The sequence below is a fragment of the Onychomys torridus genome, chromosome 4, assembly GCF_903995425.1.
Source record: "Onychomys torridus chromosome 4, mOncTor1.1, whole genome shotgun sequence".
Taxonomy (NCBI): Eukaryota; Metazoa; Chordata; class Mammalia; order Rodentia; family Cricetidae; genus Onychomys; species Onychomys torridus.
Window position 1 is genome coordinate 36,207,458 of NC_050446.1, and position 21,904 is coordinate 36,229,361.

Sequence of the window (21,904 nt, forward strand, 5' to 3'; positions counted from 1 at the left end):
TTTTCCTCTAGTAACACATCCTCTTTGATCTTCGCTTCCCATATGGTCTTCCGAATCTTTTATTCATAGATTCAAAGCACTCACACAAAACGCCTTTGTCAAAGAATATTTAACATCATCTAAAATGTATTCGCCTCTGTTGCTCTGCATGTTTCCTCCACCTTGAATGTCTGCACTGTGCATCAAACCGTTTTCTCTTTGGGAGACTGGTCGTAATGTTATTTATTAATACCTTAACCTTTTTCTGGAGTGTATTTTAGACAGCTATTATAAAGGGATCTAGAACTACAGTCGAGTATGTAGCATGAGTTTAAGAAGGAATGAACTCAAGAAGTAGGAAAACACATGGATAAAAATGAAACAGTGCATGACCACTAAGTTTACCAAACCTACTAGCCAAAGAAAACCAAGACTGTACTTTCGTGGCTCTTTGCTACCCCTGCCGTTTGTGACTTTTTAAATATTGGAACTGTGAAAGTGCATTCTGAGAGTGGAAGAGGTTTTTCAAGTCAAGAGCTGTTGTAAGGGGGATGCCTGAGTCAGGCTGCAGGCCTTTGTGGCTTTCCTACATCCTTGGCTCTCTGGTCTGCCTGTCCCGCTCCAGCCGCCTTATTGCCCCTCTGTGGTTCATACTCATGCCTGGATTTCGAGTGGAGATGGACATAGACCAAAGCAAACACTTGTCTGCAAGTGAGGATAGCTCAAGACTGCTGTCAGGAGTTGCTGGGTCCTATGTGAAGGGTATCCTTCTTGATCTGGAGTGCAGTCTACCCTTAACTGCAGCATCTCTCTCAGATCACAGAAATAATTATGAAGAGACCCTTTGTCCTCTCTCATTTGCTATGTCTCAAAGATTATGAACCTGTACCATTCTCCAGGACAAATTCATAACATACAAAATAACTAATCTGGATTTATGACTGTTTTCATGTTTTTACTTTCTCTCCTTACTGAGATGCTGGGAATTGCCTCTGGAACAGAGGGGACTAATGGCTAACTGCATAAAAGCCAGGAAGAATAGTTCTTGGTCTCTAGTAAACAGAATTGAAGGAGATCGCAGGCTCCAGGTATAAGCCTGCCCTAGTAATGAGACATAAGAAGGAGGAGAGTCTCTGTTGAAGCTGACGATGTACATCAAGCAACTTTGGAAGATAGTCCCAAAAGTTTAGTTAAATGCCAAGAATTGCTTTCAGACTGTTGCTAAAAATTCCTTCTGCCTTGGCTAATGGATTTTTTAAACCGGGGTGGTCAATGCTCCTTAGAGGTTCCCGCTATCAGTTTGTCTTGTAGCATCCTTGTTCAACAAGTAGCCACAGCACAGCTCCTCTGTCACCTACTGTATTCATTGGCTTTTCTATTTTACCTCAGGTAACCTAGTGTCAGGGCGGGAGCTATCTGTGCTTGTTTGGGGAAGAGCAATCAAGATTTATTGTTTCACTCTGTCTGAAGTTTACTTTACTTGTTCAGACCCTCAGACAGAGAGTGAGTCTAATGTAGAGACTGCATTTCCTAGTCAGTCTGCCTAAAAGCAACAGATGAGGGTCTTGTCTCCCAACACAGGAAAAACAAAACTAGCTGAACTGCACAGCCTATTGGTGGATGTTTCTTGGACCATCAGAGGTTTGTAGCAGTAGGGAGGCCTGCTTCTTACATGCCAAGGATTAATATAAAGTGAGCCCATGATATGGCTGATGGGAGTCCACGGACAGGGAAATTTCACCTGACAATGGGACAAATGTTTTGAAGTCCTAGGTTTTCATTTTATACAGGTGTTATGTTTAAAAAGTGGTATTCTCAGCAAAACACCAAGAACATTCAAGAAACCCACTGCATCATAAAATGAGTAATCTGCTTCCCTTGTTTAAAAAAAAAAAAAAAAGATTGAAAATCCATTAGAATTTACCTTTAACACTAAACAAGCAAAAGAATTAAGATTGGCAAGCACTCCTGTGTCCTATCAATTCTGGTTAGAATTGAGACACAATCTCTCCCCCAAGAAGAACTGTCACATGGTGATGGAAACCCATAACAAATACCACAACTACCATCATGAAAAGTACAAAACCAAAGTGAGTGATTGGACAAGGCCTTGTGAAGGCCCAAGGAATCAACTCTCATCAAGCTGATTCTTGAAGGATCTTAGTTGTCATCAAGGAGGAGACCATCAAGGAGTGGGCAGACAGTCCAGACAGCGGGACCTGCCTGTGTGGGATTTACAGACAAGACAATTTCTGGAGTAGTTCACCTGAGTGAAATTTAACTTGCTATTGGGCAACTGTGGGTAACTTTGCTAGCCATTGATGAAAGTTCTTTGCATCTGAGTGACAGATGTCAACCTGAGAGGAAAGTGGCATGGCAGAGGTAGTAGGTGGCCCCACTCTGTTCTCACTGTGACCTCACGGGGGCTCACCCAGTAGTGTCCAAGTCAGCAGGAGAGGTAGAGCATTTTCTGGGACTGTTCTCGATTCTATAGGAAGCAGCCCAAAGTGGAGGTAAACTCAACTAGAGTGCTCAGTTTCCTGGCTCTAGAACACACATACATACATAGTTACTTGGTACCTGCACAGCAGCTCTGGCATTGGAACAATTCTTAAGAGAATTTTTAGACTGTTCCTGCACATTCTTCCCCCAAAATAGCATTCAAAGTGTGAAGCAGCTTGGCATAGGAGGCAAGTTCAAGTACTTTCAAGTTCCTGGAATGTAGGTTTGTGTGGGAAAGGGCAAACTAAAGGAGCCAGGTGGCAAGGGCCTTCTGTGCCACCCTCGGATATTTGCATTTTGTCTTCTGTGGGTCTGTGTGTGCGTTGGCAGTGGGAGAATGACATCCATTTATTGTCGTTCAGTGAAACTCAGTAGCCACAGCAGGAAGGGGAGCCTGAAAGGACAGGACATCAAAACCATGAAGACTGATTGGGAGGAAAGATGCAAAGAATGTTCCAGCCTAACTGGGGGTGAAAGGATGGAGGCCCAACCTATGTCCCTGGCAGTGAGATGAGAGCTGTGTGTCGGCTTTCGCAGCACTTGTGTGAGTGAAGGAGACTCGGGTGCCCCAGGCAGTGACATAAATAACTCCTGCTTTCCAGGTTGAGTGACTCCATGGTCCTAACTAAAGTTGACTCACTTTCTAGGAAAGAATTGAATCATGTTGAGCATGAAGTGTGATTGGAAATACCGGATGCAATTCACAGGATTGTGTGTATTTGTTAGTCTTCCGATAAGCTAGTCGTGACTTTTCATTACCAACAACCTTCCTCCCTGGTTTGCATAATCAGAAAGAGGTGACTAGGTATCAATTCATAAAGACTCTAGAAAGGTGCATGAACCAGATTCTGATTCCTGGTAAGTACTCAGGTCACCACTGCTTTCTTCTCCCGTGACTTTTGTAGCCCACTCACTAGACTGTCCTTGGGTGTCAGTAGAGTATGAGCAGGCAAGTTTCTTTAACTCCTGTCAAAAGACCAAACTCAGGAGAATTTTCAAACACAATACATTGCTCTAAGTAGCCATTTTTATCTGTGAATAAAAACTAAATCCATATGTATAGAATTTTACAGTGATTTGCTGCATATTCTATGTAGCACAAAAATGCATAGTCTCTGCCTAAAATTTAAAAAAAAAAAAACAACTAATATTTTACTTTATTTTAATTTGCCAGCAAGTTTCTTTCTATTTGTTTTCATCTGACCTGGACAGTTCTAAACATGTGAATGGCCCATTGTAAATGGTTGATAATCAAGTTATTCCAAATTATGACGATATCTTCCTATTGACATAAATCTCTTGTTGGTGACTCAGTCCTTGTGTTTTAAATGTCTTTCACATTCCAGTGGAAGATCCTAGAACACACGCTGCTTGGCATCTTCAGAAGGGACGTGAAAGGGAGCCAGGGTGGAGTCTTGTGGGCACAGCGCCTGCAGACACATGGTAGACAGCCAGCATCGGCTGGGAAGTGTTTCTAGGAATAGATGGTGGTGACAGAGGAGAGAAGGAAGGAAGCAGGCCTTTCCTTCGTGGCTGAAGCTGCCTCTGGTGGCTCGAAGGTGGATCTGCCTCCACCAGCTCTAAAACAGTGAGCTGTGTCAAACAGCATTTTAGATTCCGTGTATTCCTTCTTCATTCCTTGAGTCCCAGAGTGAACAGTTTGAGACTCAGTTAAAGTGACTATTTTCAAAAGAGAACACTGTTCTGAAGAGCACAGACCATACTTCCTACACAGCATCATCAAGGTAATTGGGTAATATGTGGTCCTCCATATACACTCTGGCAATTTGGCTTATTTTTAATGTTCATTATTAGCTTCTTTTCCTAATGAGTTGTTTATATTACTTTAAATTGAAATAAGAAGGTAATTTTAGCTGAAGATTCTCATTGACTTGGGGGATACCATGCTGTATTTAGGGGACCTAAGGCATTTTCAGCAGCAAAATGCTATTTGCCTGATTTTTGTGCTGCCTCGCGCCCCCCCCCCCCAATAAAAAGCTACTGCTGCCTCCCCATGACAAAGGGTGAAAAAGTTAATCGGCTTGAACAAAGTTATAGCTCTCCATCAGTATTTACCTCACTGCCCAGAACTTTGGGCTGCTTGGGCTTTTCACTTTCTGTGAAGAAGCACTGTCTAAAGCATCTCCTGTGTGCCAGCCAGGCCCAGCCAGGAGCCAGACAGCCACAGCCTCTGCTGCTCTGAGCAGGATCCCAGAGTGACATGATAAGGTTAATGAGTGATGTGATAAGGTTAATCATTGTAAAGATGGGAAACATCAAGCATTCCTTTAAAGTTATGCAAGTGAAAACTCAGAGCTTAATAACCTTTCATGGTAGTCCCAAGATACATGACCTCTACTCAGCAGTTCTGCATTGCAGTTTGGTTGGCAGTGTGTGTTCATATTGACACAAAATGGGATTGTTTGGGCAGTTACACAGTGAGGCATTACCAGTCCTAGTGTCTGGAAAACTAATTATTTTAAGAGTAAAATTAAATAACAAAAATACAAAGAAACTGAAACCTGTCATAAGAAAGAAACCACTTTCTGAGTTCAAGGTCAGTGTGGTGACCTGCTACAGGAGCAAGACAAACAGCCCTGACTAAGATTTGCTCACTGTGGCCCCCGCCCCAGCTGTCCCTTTGAAACGGGATAAGAGCACATTAGCTGGAGCAACACTCCTGGAGCTGGTACGAGATGAGTACTCGCTGATTGCCTCCATTCATGGGAGCAGTTACCCCGCTTAGAACCGAGTCCAGGTCCTGCGACGTGACCTGCTGTGCCTATGGAAAAGGGCAAACCATACACTCCTTCTCACCCAGCAAAAATCCCACCGACCCATGAGGCCTTGGGAGAGATGTCAGGGTGTAAGACAGGAGGGCGGAACTGCAGCAGACAGCACTGGACCTTTCGTGGGCTCCAGGTCCTTCCTTTTGTCAAGTGTTTGCTTATTTAAGCCTAGAGTTACAGCTGTTTTTCGTAAGTTATTAAATGCTCCCCGATTGGGGATTTCTTTTCTACTTTGAAAAAGAGAGAAAGCACAAATATTTAAAAAGAGAAAGAAAAAAATCTATGTTCTTACCCCAAATGAATAATTAGACTTCTTTATAGGTGGTGTGGGTGATTTTGTGTGTGTGTGTGTGTGTGTGTGTGTGTGTGTGTGTGTGTGTGTGTCTGTCTGTCTGTCTGTCTGTCTGTATGTATGTATGTATGTATGTATGTATGCATGTATGTTCTGTCTGTCTGTCTGTCTTGGTGTTTAGGAGCACTGGTGTTGGAATCAGAACATAATATATTCAAGACAGAGTTCCATATCTTAAGTGCTTTCGTTTACATTTGACAAATGCTTAATCTTCTTGTCTGTGTTCCAGCACACTGTCCTCTAATGCCATAGTGTCCTGTGTTAATTGGTGCATGGCAGAGAAGGACAAGAAGGCGCACAAATACGTTTTCACATGAAAATATTTCTTTAAATACATATACTATTAGCCAGTGGCTCTCAACCTCCCTGATGCTATGACCTTTTAATATAGTCTCTCATATAGTGGTGACCCCCAACCATAAAATTATTTTTATTGCTACTTTATAACTGTAATTTTGCTACTATTATGATTCATAATGTAAATATCTGTGTTTTCCGGCGTTCTTAAAGCAATCCCTTTGAAAATCCCCAAAGGGCTTATGGCCCACAGGTTGAGAACCACTGCTGTAAGCAAAAGAAATTCTATAATTCAAATACTGCCCTGGCTTGTAAGTCCTCATTTTTTTTAATGTACTGGTCTAAGAATGTGTTTTAGCTTTTTATAAGACAACTTTCCATTCAAAGAATGCCCCTGCTAACTTGTGTGTCTATTGGAGTCTCTCATAGCTTCCTTTGAGCATTTTAGTGCCTCATGGGTCATGTCAAATGCATGTGCTGCACATGTGGTTTCAAAATGTCACAAATACCAGCTCTGTTAATGTGCTCAGTTGTTCCGCATCTCTTTATAATCTGCCTCATTTCCAATACAGTTCATCCCTAATTGATACAGAAGCTTAAATACAGTTTAAAAATAATCTAGAAGGGTAATTTTGAATTTTATTTGCGATTTTTATACTTTTACATAATTAGATGCAACAAATTAAGTGTTGGTGTGCAACATAAGCCCGCAGTTAAATTCTGTGACAAAACCATTTTTTTTTTCTTTTTCTCCAGCTCAACTGAAAAGTCATTTCCTTGGAGATCAACAGGTATGCTTGATTATTATTGTTGTTGTTGTTGTTATTAATATTTATTATTATTATTATTATTATTATTATTATTATTATTATTATATAAAAAGTGTTCTGTGTTTTAGATACACAGAAAAAAGCAGTTACATCACTAGCACCCACACCATAAGTCCTGTGCTAAGACCGAACCCAGGGCCTTGTGCACACTGGGCAAATACTCTACCACGGAACTAAGTTCCTAACTCTCCTTCGCCTACTCTTTAACTTCCTATCTCATGGTGGAGTAAGCCAGGCAGAGCTTTTGGCAGTGCTGAGACTGAACTCTGCTCTGATGTTGTGGTTCTAATAACCTCCATCCTTTAGCATAATTGAAAGTTACAGCATTGCACAACAACACCGTGTGTCTGAAGCTTCTCATCACAAGGAAACAGAGGGGACACTAGGAAGGTTATTGTGAAAAAGGGTAATTACTCATCTCCAGCAAAGTTTCCATTGTTCGTGCTTAGAGTTGCTTGAAATGTTCACTGTCTATACTCACATTTGAAATAGCTGCTGCTCCCAATAGAGTCCAGTAGACTTTAATATAGTTTGTATGTCCTTTTCCCTAAACTAGCCACATGGGGGTAAATTCCATTACAGAGTGCCTGCCGCTACTGAAAGGGTCATACTCAGTCGGAGGCAGTCAAGCACCCGAGCCGTATGCTGGGTGCTGTGCACCTGGCTGGCCAGGCAGCAGTGGCACAGCACACCTGCCCTCCACTGCCAGCCACATGGAGGTTTATAAGGTTAGCAGGAGTTAGCCTTGAAGAAAACCCAGAGCACCAGATGCCCAGTATCTAAGTGTACTGCACTTTGCCACGGAATTCCGATGTTATTCACATTGCTGTTCCACAGTGCTTGTTGGTACAAACTGTTGATGTGTGGAAGATAACGGGAAAGCTCCCTACCTGCAAGACCTGCACATAGCATGTTAGTAACAGCAAAGATACTCCGTGAAAGAATATGTGGCTATCTTGGAAATAAGGGGGTGGGGCACTTTGTGTCACAGATGGACAGACCACTTCTAAGATAGCTTCACCTCCACCAGACTGGAGAGGAGGCATTCCCACCAGACAGAACACACAGTACAGCACTGTGTGGGAATATCTGAAGCTAGTTTAGAAAGGGAGACGATGTGTAGATGTTAGAGGGTTGAATTGAACTAGCAGGGAGGTTGAGTCTCTCAGTTATGAAAAGACCCTGAAAAATTTTTAAGAAGAGTAAATCATTTACATATCTATGGGAGAAACTGCATAGTTATGGATTGGATAGGAGAAAATGTAGCAAAGAAAGATCAGCTGGAAATGTACTAATTTGGTGTGGGAACCTCTGGACTGGGCTATTACTAAGAATTTGGAGACTGGTTTGGTGTGGACAGAAGACAATGATAACCTTGAGGTCTTGCACAGAGTAGGAGGGCGGCTTCATTGAAATCTGGTAAATTCAGGATGGAGAGCCCATCTTTGGAACACTTTGGACTATGGTGTTGGCATGCTGGGTTTAATGGTGAAAGGTGCAAAGAAGAATGTTTAGTAACTAGGTATAAATGTGAATGTAAGCCGCAGTCCAGTGTGAAGACACTCTTGTTGAGCAGATAGCCCCCACACACTCAGGTTTCATCAGATGCTTCAGACATGCAGCCAGAGTGCTGTGGACCATCTGAGTGACAGCAAGGCTGGAACCCTGACAACAGCCCTGCTCGCTGTTCCTGGGAGGTAATCAGAGATGATCTGAAACCAGAGGAGCCCAGGGCATCAGCTGGGACCAGTGTTATTTCGCTACTTTGTTGCAGTATGTCAGGTCATCACAAAGGGCAGGAACCATGGCCGCCCTGCTAACCTGACTGAGTGAATACGCGCAGAGATGAATGAATAATAAATGTCAGGCTGTTTGAGGGCATACACATTAGCTTCACAACTAAATTTGGACTCCTTGGGAAGTTCCTTTTTCCTCTCTGCACTGGGACCTAGAAAATGCCCAGTCCTTAGGAAATATTAAAGATGCCCCTCTGTGAAAGAGGGCCAAATGTGTTAACTCAGAAACAAAATGTATACTTAGAAAAAATTACAAAATGTTGTGATTTTAAAAAAAAAAAACTCTGAAGAGCTTATTTTGATTCTTAACTGCTTTCCTCGGTGCCTTGAAACCCTTACATTGAAGGCGTGTCCAGCAGACAGTCTGTGAGTCCATGCACTCCAGAGTGGCCAGGAAACTTGGAAATTTACTTAAAACTTTATTAAATTCTGGGTTTGTTTGCTGCTCTCTCTCTCTCTCTCTCTCTCTCTCTCTCTCTCTCTCAACTCAGTTGCATACTCTTGATCATGAACTTGGTAGATGACTGTGTCATGTTGCAACATGAAAAGGTTGGACACTCCTGGTAACCTAACAGGACATTACCACAGTTGTAAATGTTGTCCTTCCCAGACACCACTGTTGCTACTTTCCTCCTCCTCCTCCCCTTCCATTTATTTTTTTTTTTTTTTTAAGACAGAGAGAGACTTTCTGTGCATCCCAGGATGTGCTAGAACTCACTGAGTCATAGCCCAGACTGGCTGGATCAGTCCCTTCCTGCTGGGATTTACCATGCCCAGAATTGGTGGGATTTTCTTTATTGCAAATTTAACATGTTTGATGTGACTCTGATCATTTTGTCTCCCTTGCAACTCTTTCTGTCTTCCATATGTAATAAATTCATTGAGATATAACCCACATGCCCTACAATTTACACATTTAAACTGTACATTTCTTTTTCTTTTTTTTTTTTTTTTTTTCTGCCAGAGCTGAGGACCAAACCCAGGGCCTTGCACTTGCTAGGCAAGGGCTCTACCACTGAGCTAAATCCCCAACCCCACATTTCAATATTTTTAGTATATTCAGAGTTAGGCACCCATTGCCACAATTAATTTCAGAGTGTTACCATCGCCTATAAAGATGCCACATACATTTTTCTCCATCAGCTTTGTTTTCTACCCCAAACTACTAATCTTAAGCAGCCACCATCTCTTTCTTTATGAATTAGTGTATTCCAGACATTTCAGTTAATGGGTTTATGCGATCATGGTAGACTTCTTTCAATTAGCATCAGGTTCACCATCTGTGTCAGTACTCAGTTCCTTTTATTGATAAATAATTTCACACTGGGTTATTGGAGAACATTTTCTTTATCCATTCATGAGTCAATAGGCATTTGTTTCTTCTTTTAGCTGTTGCTATGAATATTTATGAAACATTCTGGCTGTGTATTTTTACCTAGGTGCGTATCTAAGAAGAGAATCACTCGGTCAGCTGGTAACTCAAAATTGAACCTTTTAAACACTTCGCAGAGTGGTTCTAGTGTGGCTGCACCTATTCCTACTAATAAAGTATAGGGCTTTCCCTTCCCACACTTGGTACTTTTTTAACTATAGCTGTCTTAGCGGATATGATGTCGCATCTCCTAATTTTTTATTTGCACATCAGTGATGGCAGCATCATTTTTTTCTTGGGTTAGTTTCTGGGTTTTGTTCTTCAAGCAGTGGCAAATAGCAAAAATTGTACTTTAATCTTACTAGCTACCTTCCTATCTATTTTATTATATAAAAAAAGTTCTTCCCAATTCTAAATGTGCTATATGCATACCCATTGGATGATGTTATAAAATATAGGAAAATACAAAATAATTACTTATAATTAATCTCATCTCAGTTATTCTGTGTATTGTACATAGTTGCCCTTTCAGCAGACTTGAGAACATTGCTACATGGTTATATTTGCTATTTTTTATTTGTTTATTTTTTAAGATAGGGTCTCACTGTATATCCCTGGTTGGCCTGGAACTCTCTATATAGACCAAGCTGGCCTCTGCCTCCCCAGATGCTCAGTATCTAAATTATTGAGTCTAAAATTCTTCTATGAATTCATCTTCAGTATTGCATAATAAGGATTTGGATTTCTTGAGATCCTTGAATGGGTGTAGCACACAGTTGCCAGCATTTATAGCAGAAGCTTTGCCCTCTTCAGATCTTGAGATTTAATGGAGAATTTCAGCAGAGACTATAACTACCGTAATTGGCAGGGAGACCCAGAAAGGAGAACTATAAATATGTTCCATATCTATATTATTAGACATTACAGTTCGTTCTGAGTTTTATTATAAATAACTGATAATATACCTCTATAAAATATATCTACTAGGTTTTTAGAAAGAAAAGTATGTATAGTGTATGTATGCTGTTAAGGTCTTTGATATATGGAACCAAGTTGCTTTCTCAAAAGATTGTATTCAATTTCCCTCCCTCCAAGTCTATGAAATTGAGCCTCTTACATCTTCTCCCTAATGTCTTTTGTATCTGGAAAATACAAATTTCCCTAAGAGTCAGTACCCTTCTTTCCTGTTGGAGAGTTGCTATTTGATGGGTAAGAGTTCTTTATGGTCCAGCAATAAGAGCTATATCTCTGCATCAGACTTTGGCTGGGAAAGCAGAACCTGTGCCAGCTAGTTCAATATAGGGAATTTGATGCAGAGAACCTATAGTTATGAAGGTAAGGTCAAAAGAGCTGAGAGATTCAGCTGGATAGCAGAGTACCCTAGAGACTTATGCTGCTGAAGGTCTGCCACCATAACCAGGGCTGGGGGCAATGAGGTGCTTGGCTTTGTCAGAGTCTTACAGTTGGCACAGGGGGTGGATGGGAGTTGTTCAGTATTCCTTGAAAACAGGAAGATGCACTCACTCTGTGGCAGAAACGCTGTCTGAAGTTGAGACAGAGTGCCATTCTCTCCCACCTAGCTGCCGCCACCTAGCTTCCTGAGCTAGAGAGGGCAGGCAGCTAGAGAATGTTAGCTACCAACACCAGGCAGGTGTTGGGTGCTCCTATGTGTGTGATGCACAGTACAGAAAGATGAAGGCACATGTCGGGAAATGCACTATCTAGGACCTCCTGGACCCTTCTTCCCTCATCCCCCCACTTAGGTCACCGTCTTTAGGGTTTGTGTCATAGGCAAGCAGCAAATAATCATTAATGGGCCAGGCGGTGGTGGCGCACGCCTTTAATCCCAGCACTCGGGAGGCAGAGCCAGTGGATCTCTGTAAATTCAAGGCCAGCCTGGGCTACCAAGTGAGCTCCAGGAAAGGCGCAAAGCTACACAGAGAAACCCTGTCTCAAAAACATAAATAAATAAATAAATAAATAAATAAATAAATAAATAAATATCATCATCATTAATGTACTTGACATTTTTGTTAAAGTTTTTCAAAAAGTTTGCACAAGGGTGTGTGTGTGTGTGTGTGTGTGTGTGTGTGTGTATGTGTGTGTGTGTGTGCATGTGTGTGTGTATGTGTGTGTGTGTGTGTGTGTGTGTGTGTGTATGTGTGTGTGTTGTGTGTGTGTGTGTATGTGTGTGTGTGTGTGTGTGTGTGTGTTCCTTTTTGACTTTTCATCACTCTAGTAGGCTTTCCAGTCATCTCCTTGTATGTAAAATATATAAGAATACATAAAGTATATGCATGTGTAAGCGTTAAATATATTTTAAATACATTTAATTTAAATAGGTAACAATTAAATGCTGCCCACATACCCCTCTCCCACCCCAGTACAGCAGGAGCAGGGAGATACAGCTGCAACAATTCTGTTGCCCTTGCCACAGCTGGGCCCCTCTTCACCCCCTAAATGACCTGGCCCCGTATTTTTCTTAGAGCTTCTTAACCCGAACCCTTACTCCAATCCGGGCCTTACATTCATGTATTTATTGTTTTGCAGGGTGGGTTTCCCTTTCAGATCTAACAGCCATAAATGGCAGCAGTTCGTGTGCTTTCTCCTGGCCTCACAGAACTCCCCATGCTGTTCTGATATTTGCCTGCTTTTTGCCATGCTTATTGCATCTAAACTGTGGCCATGACAGTAAGCTACAAAGACAGGAAATTGAAAATTGATTTCATGAATAAAAGTAAAATCCAATTCCTTTTATGCTCCTTTTTCCAGCAGATAATAGCTGCCCTTTACAAGTTCGAGTATAGATTAATAATTGTAATAAAATGACAGTTTTGATGTTCTTTTTACTGTAATAAACCTTATTGTATTAATTCTGTGTATGTAGAGGCACAGACAGAACGTACTATGAAAATCTTGCCCAGAATGAGCAGGGGTGGCTTTGACATGTGGAAAATACTTCAAAGGTCTTCAGTACGCTGTGTCTTTGGCTTGGTCTCAACAAAAGACACCTTCATTCTCTTCTTGGGCTCCCTGTGTAAGGAAGGTCTGCGCAGAAGGAGTGTAGCTAAAGGTCCGCTGCTGTCTCTTCATCTTCATAGTCTGCATTCTCTTGCAGATAATTTCTCTGCTTTTTTCTCCCTCTTTAAAGTTTTACAGATTTGATTTGAAAAGTTCATTCCCTTAAAAGCCTTCCAGGAAGAAGGTGAATTGTTAGCAAGGCACAGCGTTGATGTCTGGGAGAGATCTTGAGGATGCTTCCTTCTGTTGAAATGCCAAACCTGAGCCCAGCTGTTGAATTCTGTTTTTAAATAGCCAACGCACTGCAGCATCTAAGGAAGGACTTGGGATGCACTAAGCAGAAAGACTTCCATTTCTTCGTGACTCAGCTCAGGAAGATCTGGTTTTGTCCAGTGGTTGGTAGATGATGTGTGGTATTTACCCTGCACTAAGAATGGTAGGCTTTTTGGAGAGAGACACTTCCCAAAGGATGAGGAAGAGATGGCAGTTACCAAATCCTTGCGTCCTGTGGGTCTGTACCACTTGCCTACAGGGTGACACTGCTGCTCTGAAGCACTGGGCTTCCTCAGCTCTCTGCCTGCTGCCCTCTTCATCACTTTGCATTTTCTACATCACCAACATCCTATTTTCACTTCATAAAACATCGGTCCACTTCTTTTTGTCTTTCATGGGGAGGAGAATTTACTGTCTTGTGTCTCTGCTTTGTATGTTTTAGTCTCGCATTTCTAGTAACCTGTGTTCCACTCTAACAATTCAGAGGGCGTGCCTTCCCATGCTATCTTTGTTTCGGTTTCATGAGTGTATCATTTTTCATCATTTACCTTTGAATATCTCTGAACATGTTATATACTTGTACAGTTGGTTATGACCCTTCAAAGCTTGAGGTAAACTTTTAAGACAGTATATATTGAAATAGAAAATAATGTCAGAATATCAGAAAACATGTACTAAAATAATAAAGGGCCAAAGGGAGTGAGAAAGCCAACATGGGCACGTAGACTCTCGCAGTAGATGCACTGTGTGGAATATCTTTTATGAAAAGAAACTTGGGGTTTTTTTTTATAGGGGTAAAACCCATCAATTGTATTTTTTTTTTTTAATGGATAGCTGTAACAGTGTCGGGCCATCAGAAAGAAGCTTATGAAGCCAAGATGACAAGATTAGCTCTTTTTTCACTGTTCACTGGTTGTTGCTTACATGCTCTGGCCATAGCTTGTGAAATGTAAGTTGCTACAAATCACAATTTCACAGTTTTTCTGTTCCAGAAAAAAAAAAAAAAATCACTATATTCTGAGAAGTTGCCGGTTTGAAAGGGTCTGTGTGAGAAGTGGGGGGATGGGAAGAGTCTGTCCCAGAAAACTGGATTAGACCAGAAACACCCACCTTGCAGAGCTGAAAGGCACTGGTCTATACCACCCACCACACAGTCAGTGAAACCCATTGTTTTACTGTTCTTGTTTAGGGGCAAAGGGATTTCCCTTTTTTCTTTCATATTGAGCATCAAAGCTAGGGCCTTGTGTGTATAAGATAAAGTCTTCTACCACCTGCCACAAGCTGTATTGCCAGCTTCCTTTTACTTCTATAGTGAGACAAGGGCTCAGAATTACTCAGGCTGACCCCAAACTCACTCTGTAGCCTAGAGAAGTCTTGAACTTTGTGTCTTCTGCTTTCAGTCTTCCAAGTAACTAGGATTACAGGCCTGAACCACCAGGCCTGGCCAAGCCCATTGTTTCTAACACTGCCATGGTTCCTAGAAAGAAATGTTCAAAAGATTAATGAATATTAAGTGACGGGGCATTGGTACTCAGAAATTAGAAATTCAAGAGGCCAAAAAGATTAGGGTTTCTCAAAAAAAAAATCAACAAACAGCACAAGATAATGAAACAGGTGAAATTGTAGTTGCCCACAGGGCATTGCATGTGCCCAGTAGATTCAAATGAGTAGGGAGAAAACAATAATTCTATGTAGTAAGGACTTCCGATATTTGATACTAAATGTGGAAGGGACAGGAAAGGATTGTAATCAAATAGAAATTTTAAAGCAATTACTTACTTTCCAAGTACTATAGTCATTTACTGTGTATACAATGTATTGAAATGTCATGATTTATGAATGTTGTCCACTGATTTCAACCTTGTGTGACATTAGAAGTTAATGTATTCTGCCAAGTTTAAGACTATAACCGTAGTTTTGTTTATATGTAGAGAGGGATTTTTTTTTTGTTGCTTCTAAAATGGATAGATACAAGTTCTGCCACCAGAGTGGGTGTAAGCCCCCAGACACAAATACTGAAGATAAATGAGAAACTAGACCTAAGACAATTTTTCTTTCTGTCTTTCTCCATCTGGAACAAGCAATTTGCAACACAAAAAAAGCTTTAGTTCATCATGACATAAGACACGAGCTTAAATGGGAGCAGGTTATGCCTCAGTAGAAATGTGGCGAATTCATAAAGGGATACAGTAGGAAGTGGTGTTATATTGTACATACTAACATAGACTATTAGATCAGCACTCATGTGTAAAACGACTACTGTGTTATTGAAGATCTTGGGTGTTGTGATTTATTGTGGCTATCAACTGTACAAATGACAAAATTTAACATTCACTTGCTTCCTATTTCTCTTCTGAATGCCAGGAGGATAAGAGTTTCTTTTAAAACCCAAACTTAGTCCAAGTTTTAAACCCCCTTTGTTTGTGTGGGCCTGACTTAGTCACAGACACAGAAGGAACTGGTACAAAAGTAAAATATGCTTTTTTGTTTGTTAGAACTTAAAAGTCCAGAAACACCTGTAGCAAAGAAAAACTTTGCATCATTCCTACACCTTCCGACATGGTAGCACACCTCCCTGTCAACCACACAGAGAGGACTAATAGCTGGTGTGTATTATGTTCTTTTCTGTAAATAAGCACAGGTGTGAATTTAGTTTGCTTCACACAAATTACCACATTCTTTCTGTTGTCCTGTGACTTTCTCCTCCTCTGCTTCTTCTCCTGTTCCTCCTCTTTCTCTTCCTCCTTCTCCTTTTCAACCTGGTAAGAAATCTTGTGTTTCTGTGTAAGGATGTAAAGATATGCTTTTGTCTTTTTAAGTGTTGAGTGGTATCTCCTCTTCCTTTCAGTTTTTCACTTGGACAGACAGGGGTGAAGATCTCCTTAGCATATCTGGTTGTCTCTGTAATTTAGATTTCTGGAACTGGGCCTGCCAGAGCAGGAGTGCCTGCCTATACTTAGACATTGCGGTTTGCCTTTTTAAAATGCTGAATGGTCTCTACCTCTGTGGATGCCAACTAGAGCCCCATCTCCATGTGATCAGTATTACCAGAATACAAGAAGGAAATCTTGATGCATTTTTAAATTTTCAGTGAGTTCTTAAGTTTCTAAATAAGATTTTAAAGTCATTTGTTTTAAATATACTCATATCATTGAATTTACAGGCACACTAAAAGGAATAAAATCATTTAAAGAACTCATTACTAAATACTCGTAAATCATAGCATTCCATAGAGATTGAAACACATGCTGACAGTTGTTATTTGATCAGTTCTTACAGACACTCACTGGAAAGCATCATGACCTTGGACTAATTGAATTATTGTACTGTGCCCTGCCAGCTCTGCTTCCTTCTGGATTCATATATGGCTCAAAAGTTCAGACATATTTTTCTTCTTAAAATTAATGTGATAGCCACCACCGAAACAAACAGAAAGCAACCTTCTTTAATATCGTTGGAGTAGTTAGGGTTCCAACCCTTTCCCCAGATGGTCCCAAACTTCTCTATACATCAGATACCCTGGAGGGCTTCTAAGCTCTGTGCTCAGGCTTCACCAAACACAGTGAAATTCAGAATTTAGGTTTGGAACAAGATGCCCATTATCTTCAGGCTTTGAAGCCAGTTTATTGCTGAGGTTTCCTCAATGAGACAAGACATGAAAATTAGCAGTGCTCATCCCTTTCTGTATTAAGGGGCTTATGTAACAGTTGTACAAATAAAACAGAGTCTTCTTTTGATCTGACTAGTATCAGACAGCTAAACAGAAACACTTTCAAGACTCTAGGAAAATTAATTGTGAAGTCAGTATATGGTATTGAACTAATTACAGTTGTATAATGTCCTGGTTTTATAAAGGGACATGGAGATATTTAGAGATGAATGATTTGCTAAAAGAGGTACTAAGATTCTATAACAAAGAAAGGAAAAAGATAAATGGATGATATTAGAAGTGTTATAAATTCTTTACATAAATCATTTGAAATATTGGGGTTAAAATGACATATCAAAGTGACCTGAATAAAAGACAGAAACGGTTGGCTGTATTGTACAGGGTTTTCTCGCCCCTAAATCGTAGAAAGAAACTTACTGTGGAACAAATGACATAGGTTCCCAGCAAGTGGGTGTTAATTTAATTCATATTTTCTGCATATTTGAGATTTTTAAATGAACTTTCTAAAATATAATAGAAATAACCCAGTCTGAGAACGCTCCATTCCTCCCCTTCCTCAGTGCAGAGCCAAAGGTCCCGTTTGGGGTTGTTGCTTGGGGTTCCCACCTGGCATTGCCCACTTCCTTGCTGTGCACCAGTCCACACTTGGCTTTGCCTTGATAAATCTATCCAGTTGATTTCAGAAGACTCCTTTATGTTCCTTGCTAGGGAATGTCATCCTTAGTAGCTTCGTGTGGTAATAGGGGAGATTGCTTTGTTACGTTTGTAGAGAAGAGGGCTGAGGTAGCCTAGGCTGGCCCAGAATTCCCTGTGTAGCTAAGGATGACCCTACGCTGATCCTGCCTCCAACCCAAGTACACTACCATGCCTGCCTGGTTTTGCTTTTATTAAAAGCAATCTGTAGCATCTTCCTATATCCCGATTTCAGATACTCCCGTTTCTTTCTTTCAAGACATTTTGTTTGACCATGTGTGTATGTGTGTGAATGCAGGAGCCCACAGGAAACAGAAGGGTGTCAGATCCCCTGGAGCTGGATTTGCAGGTGATAGTGAGCCTCCCGACATTGGCGCTAGAGACCAAACGAAGAGTCTGTGGCAAGAGCAGCCAGCCCTCATAATGACCACGCCATCTCGCCAGCCTCCTGATAGTCTCAGTTCTATGTCTGAGAGTATTTTTTTCCAAAAGAAATAAAATCTGTCCATGAAAAATTATAAGAGTGACTTCAAGTGCTTGGCTATATTTCCCCATAAGTTGATAACTTTTTATATCCCCATGAATTCCTTAAGCTTTGTGTGGAGATGATCTGGTTTTGTAGCCACCTGGCCTCACACTTGTGGTTCTCCTGCCTGAGCTTGTCAAGTGCTAAGGTTATAGTTATGCACTGCCATACCCAGCTCCTTAATTTTTTTCTTCAACTTTCCCAAAATGAATCCAAGGCCCATGGACATTTCAGAGTACCTAGCTGTTAACTTTGTATCTGGTCCATTCTTTTCCCGCTTTATATTTCTTCTTGTTTTTACTGGCTTTCCTTTTATAGTAACAAAGCATGTGTTCTGTCATGTAAAACACCTGTGTGTTAATTTCTGCACAGTCTACAAATAGCTAATAAACACTCATTTTGCCATGGTTATGTGTGGAAACCCCATTTCTTCTTTTTCTCTGGAATTGTTTTAATGGTTTCACATTCTAGGATAAAATTCAGGAATTGAAAGCGTTCATTGTGAGGCATCTCTTCAGTGTTGCACAGAACTTAAGCACTTTTCAAGTTTGTCTTTGTAGAAATCAGTCTATCAGTGGGCAAACAAAACATTTGCTTTGGCCACAAACCAAGACACAGACAGGCAAGCCGTTAGAGTGAACTTCAGGGTGAGCACTTGGAAGTAAACTAGAAGGCACACTTCATCAGTGGTTTTCTGTTTCCCAGAGCTTTTCATATAACATTTTCTAGATGAGCAAAATTTCAGGGCTATCCTGAATATTTAAAAGCTGATATAAATATTCATTAGCACTTAGACATAGTCAAGAAAGCCAGACTAGAAATAATTTTATGAAACGTGGGTTTCAACCCTTTCTCTCGAATATGTACTTCCATTAGAAATCCAGCCTGGAAAAAGGGTTATGTACACAGTGACTTTTGTCGACTCAGTAAAGTCGTGTGTGTCTTTAATATTCTTACATCATCAGCCCACCTTTTTTCCATGTACCAGGGAAGCCTTCTGTGTTCCATGTTTCTCTCACCCTGTTTGGAACTTTCACTCCAAAAGTCATTCCAGGAAGCGATCTCCTTCCCTCCGTTCCTGGTTGTCTGCTGTAAGGACACATCATACATACCACAAAGTTCTAGGTAGGAGGAGTCATTTGGGGGCCAGGCCTCGGCCCTCTTTCAGAACTTGTCCTGGAACTTTGCTTCTGAGCATAGGAGAATCATTGTGTAGAGTCATTGTGACCGCACTTGTAGAAAGTAGATTCCTCTTGCATCAGAGGTCAATTCAGGAGTGAGAGCCTTGGGGTCCATCACGAAGATTCATGCTGTGTTCCTCGGTTCACAGGCCCGAGTTGGAAGGAACTAATTAGATATTGCCATCTCCTAAAACCCATAGCCACTTGGAAGATGGGGAGAACCAGCAAGGAGGTTCCAGAAAGACTCGTTACAGTGTTGTAGATGCCAAAAATCTCCCCTGAGCTCTAGGCTCCTGTTGCCATGGTGATTTACACAGTGCAGATCTCCCTCGCCTCATACAATCTAACAGCATGGCATGTGGCTTAACAAAGCAGAGCCATGTTAATGACTCCAGATTCTTTAGTGAAGACTTTCTCTAAGCAAATGTTCCGTGTGTGTGTGTGTGTGTGTGTGTGTGTGTGTGTGTGTGTGTGTGTATGAGAGAGAGAGAGAGAGAGAGACAGAGAGAGAGAGAGAGAGAGAGAGAGAGAGAGAGAGAGATCTATTTGGAGGTAGATATTTCAGAAAACATAAAATAATCTATGTTGTATTCCATCTTTGACTAGGAACTTCATGAGGTAAATAACATGTCAGTTTTTCATTATTATCCTTAACCTAATGTTTTTCATAGATGAAACTTTTTGTTAATTAATCATCTTTTTAAAAAAATTAGAAGCATTCAGATTAAATTTGACAGGCAGAAAGGACCGTGATTCCATTATCTTCCATTCTTAGGTACGGAAGGAGATTCCATTGTACCTCAAGAATCTTCAGGCTCTATTCACACTTTCTTGGAAGATGCTAACTGATGTTTGAAAATGCCCATAAAAACATGTCTATGATGTCTTTTGAGTAATATGTTGTTCAGGATGCAGTTAAAAGTAGCATTCACATGCCATTGATCATTGAAATGTTTTGATTTCCTATCCTGACCAAATAAAATCACAGCCCTGCCAACTATGTATTCTAGGTTATAGTACTAGTCATGAGATCATTCACTCTGTACTTTATGCCTCTGGTTTCTCTGAATTGGAATAGTACCTTCTTCCAATCCGCATAAGCTATATTGTAAAGTAAGATTGCATAAGTAATACATAACCAAGAGCTACAACCCTACCATTCTCAAGTCAGGACAATTTTTGTCAATTAATTGGGAAACTGGTGTTCTGATTATCTGGTGCATTGTGACCACAAGTACATGCATTTGTGTGTGTGTCTGTATATACTTTATAAATTAATGTTCAAGGAAACCCAGTGAATAATAGCAAAACTATTTTTGAAAGCCACTTAACTTTGTTGTAATGAATCAGAAGGCATTTCAGCACCTGTTGTCTTATGGACACTTACTGATGGACTGCGCAGAGAGAAAAAAGTGGCTGAGGAGCTTGTGCATAGTATAAAGGTTGATTGATTTATAGCTCATATTAAATGGATCTTTTTATCAAGTTGTCATGACTCTACCTGGTATCTTTGCTTAGAGATAGGCTACAAAACTCCTTCTCCCTCTACACCCATTTACATAGCTCTCCTGTTTAGACTCTGCCGCTGGCGTGGCAGTGTGGTATTGTAGTACCCCAGTCATCTTACTAGTACCCTTTGCTGTCTGTACTCTGGCTCCTATGGCACTATATTGAAAATTAGAAGAAACAGTCAGGGGATAAGACTCCAAGGGTGCATGCATAATTTTGCTTTTAGAGTAATATTATTTGATTTGCTTTTCTATTTTTAAAGATACTAATGGTGTTAGTATTTTTGTGTGTATGTTTTCATTTTTAGTGTGACCAGTGTAGAATCAATATACTCATTTGTATTTCCTCTCAATTTGTTTAGGTTTTATTTTTAATGTGTGTATGTGGATGAGCATATTTGAGTATTTGTGTGTGCCAGTACATGTGCAGATGTGTTGGTGCGTGGGGGTGGGCAGCACTCAGCTTTGGCTACCATCCTCAGGACTACCACTCCTTTGAGGCGGTCTTTCATTGGCCTTGTGCTCACCACAAGGTGAGCTGGCAGGCTGGGGAGCCTCAGGGACCCTCCTGTCTCCCCTTCCCCAATGCTGCAGTTACAAGTGCATGCTGCCACTCTGGCGTTTTATGTGGCTTAGGGGATTGAACAGGCCCTCAAGCTTGCAGAACAAACACTTTCCCAACTATTTCCCCAGTCCACAAATAGGAACAATGGGGACCTATGACTTTGTACACGCTGGGCAGTTGCTTAACCAATTAACTACATCCCAGCCCTGTATATTTCTCATGAAGAAAGGTTTAACTACTTGTCTCAAGGTTTCTGAGATAATACTCCATTGGCTAAAAAAGACAGAGTAGCCCAGATTCAAAAATTTTAAGATGTGACTCTCTTTTTCTAGGTAATAGCTCTGTATAGTTGTAGGTTTGGCTCTCTATGTGTTTTCTAAGGGTACCATATACAAACTTTGACTGTTTTGGGTTTCTGTAAAGAAACTTTTTCATCTGAGACATTGCATATGACTTGGTATTTCTAACCCAACTCGTTGATGTATTGGCACTGTAGGCTTTAACTAAAACTAGGACTGAGGATACAGCTCAGTGGTAAAGCACATGCCTA

General features: G+C 40.8%; 1 protein-coding gene across 25 annotated transcripts in view; it reads left to right on the forward strand.

Annotated features, from left to right (window-relative positions):
* Positions 1-21,904, forward strand: part of Pkp4 (plakophilin 4) — a 224,988-nt gene that overhangs the window by 147,471 nt on the left and 55,613 nt on the right. For all 25 annotated transcript variants that reach the window (XM_036184716.1, XM_036184718.1, XM_036184723.1 and 22 more), the window contains one exon: positions 6,676-6,710. Coding sequence is in view for 17 of the 25 variants with exons in the window: in XM_036184700.1 (XP_036040593.1) it covers positions 6,676-6,710 (35 nt within the window). In the remaining 8 variants the exon portion in view is untranslated. The remainder of the gene's footprint in view (positions 1-6,675; positions 6,711-21,904) is intronic.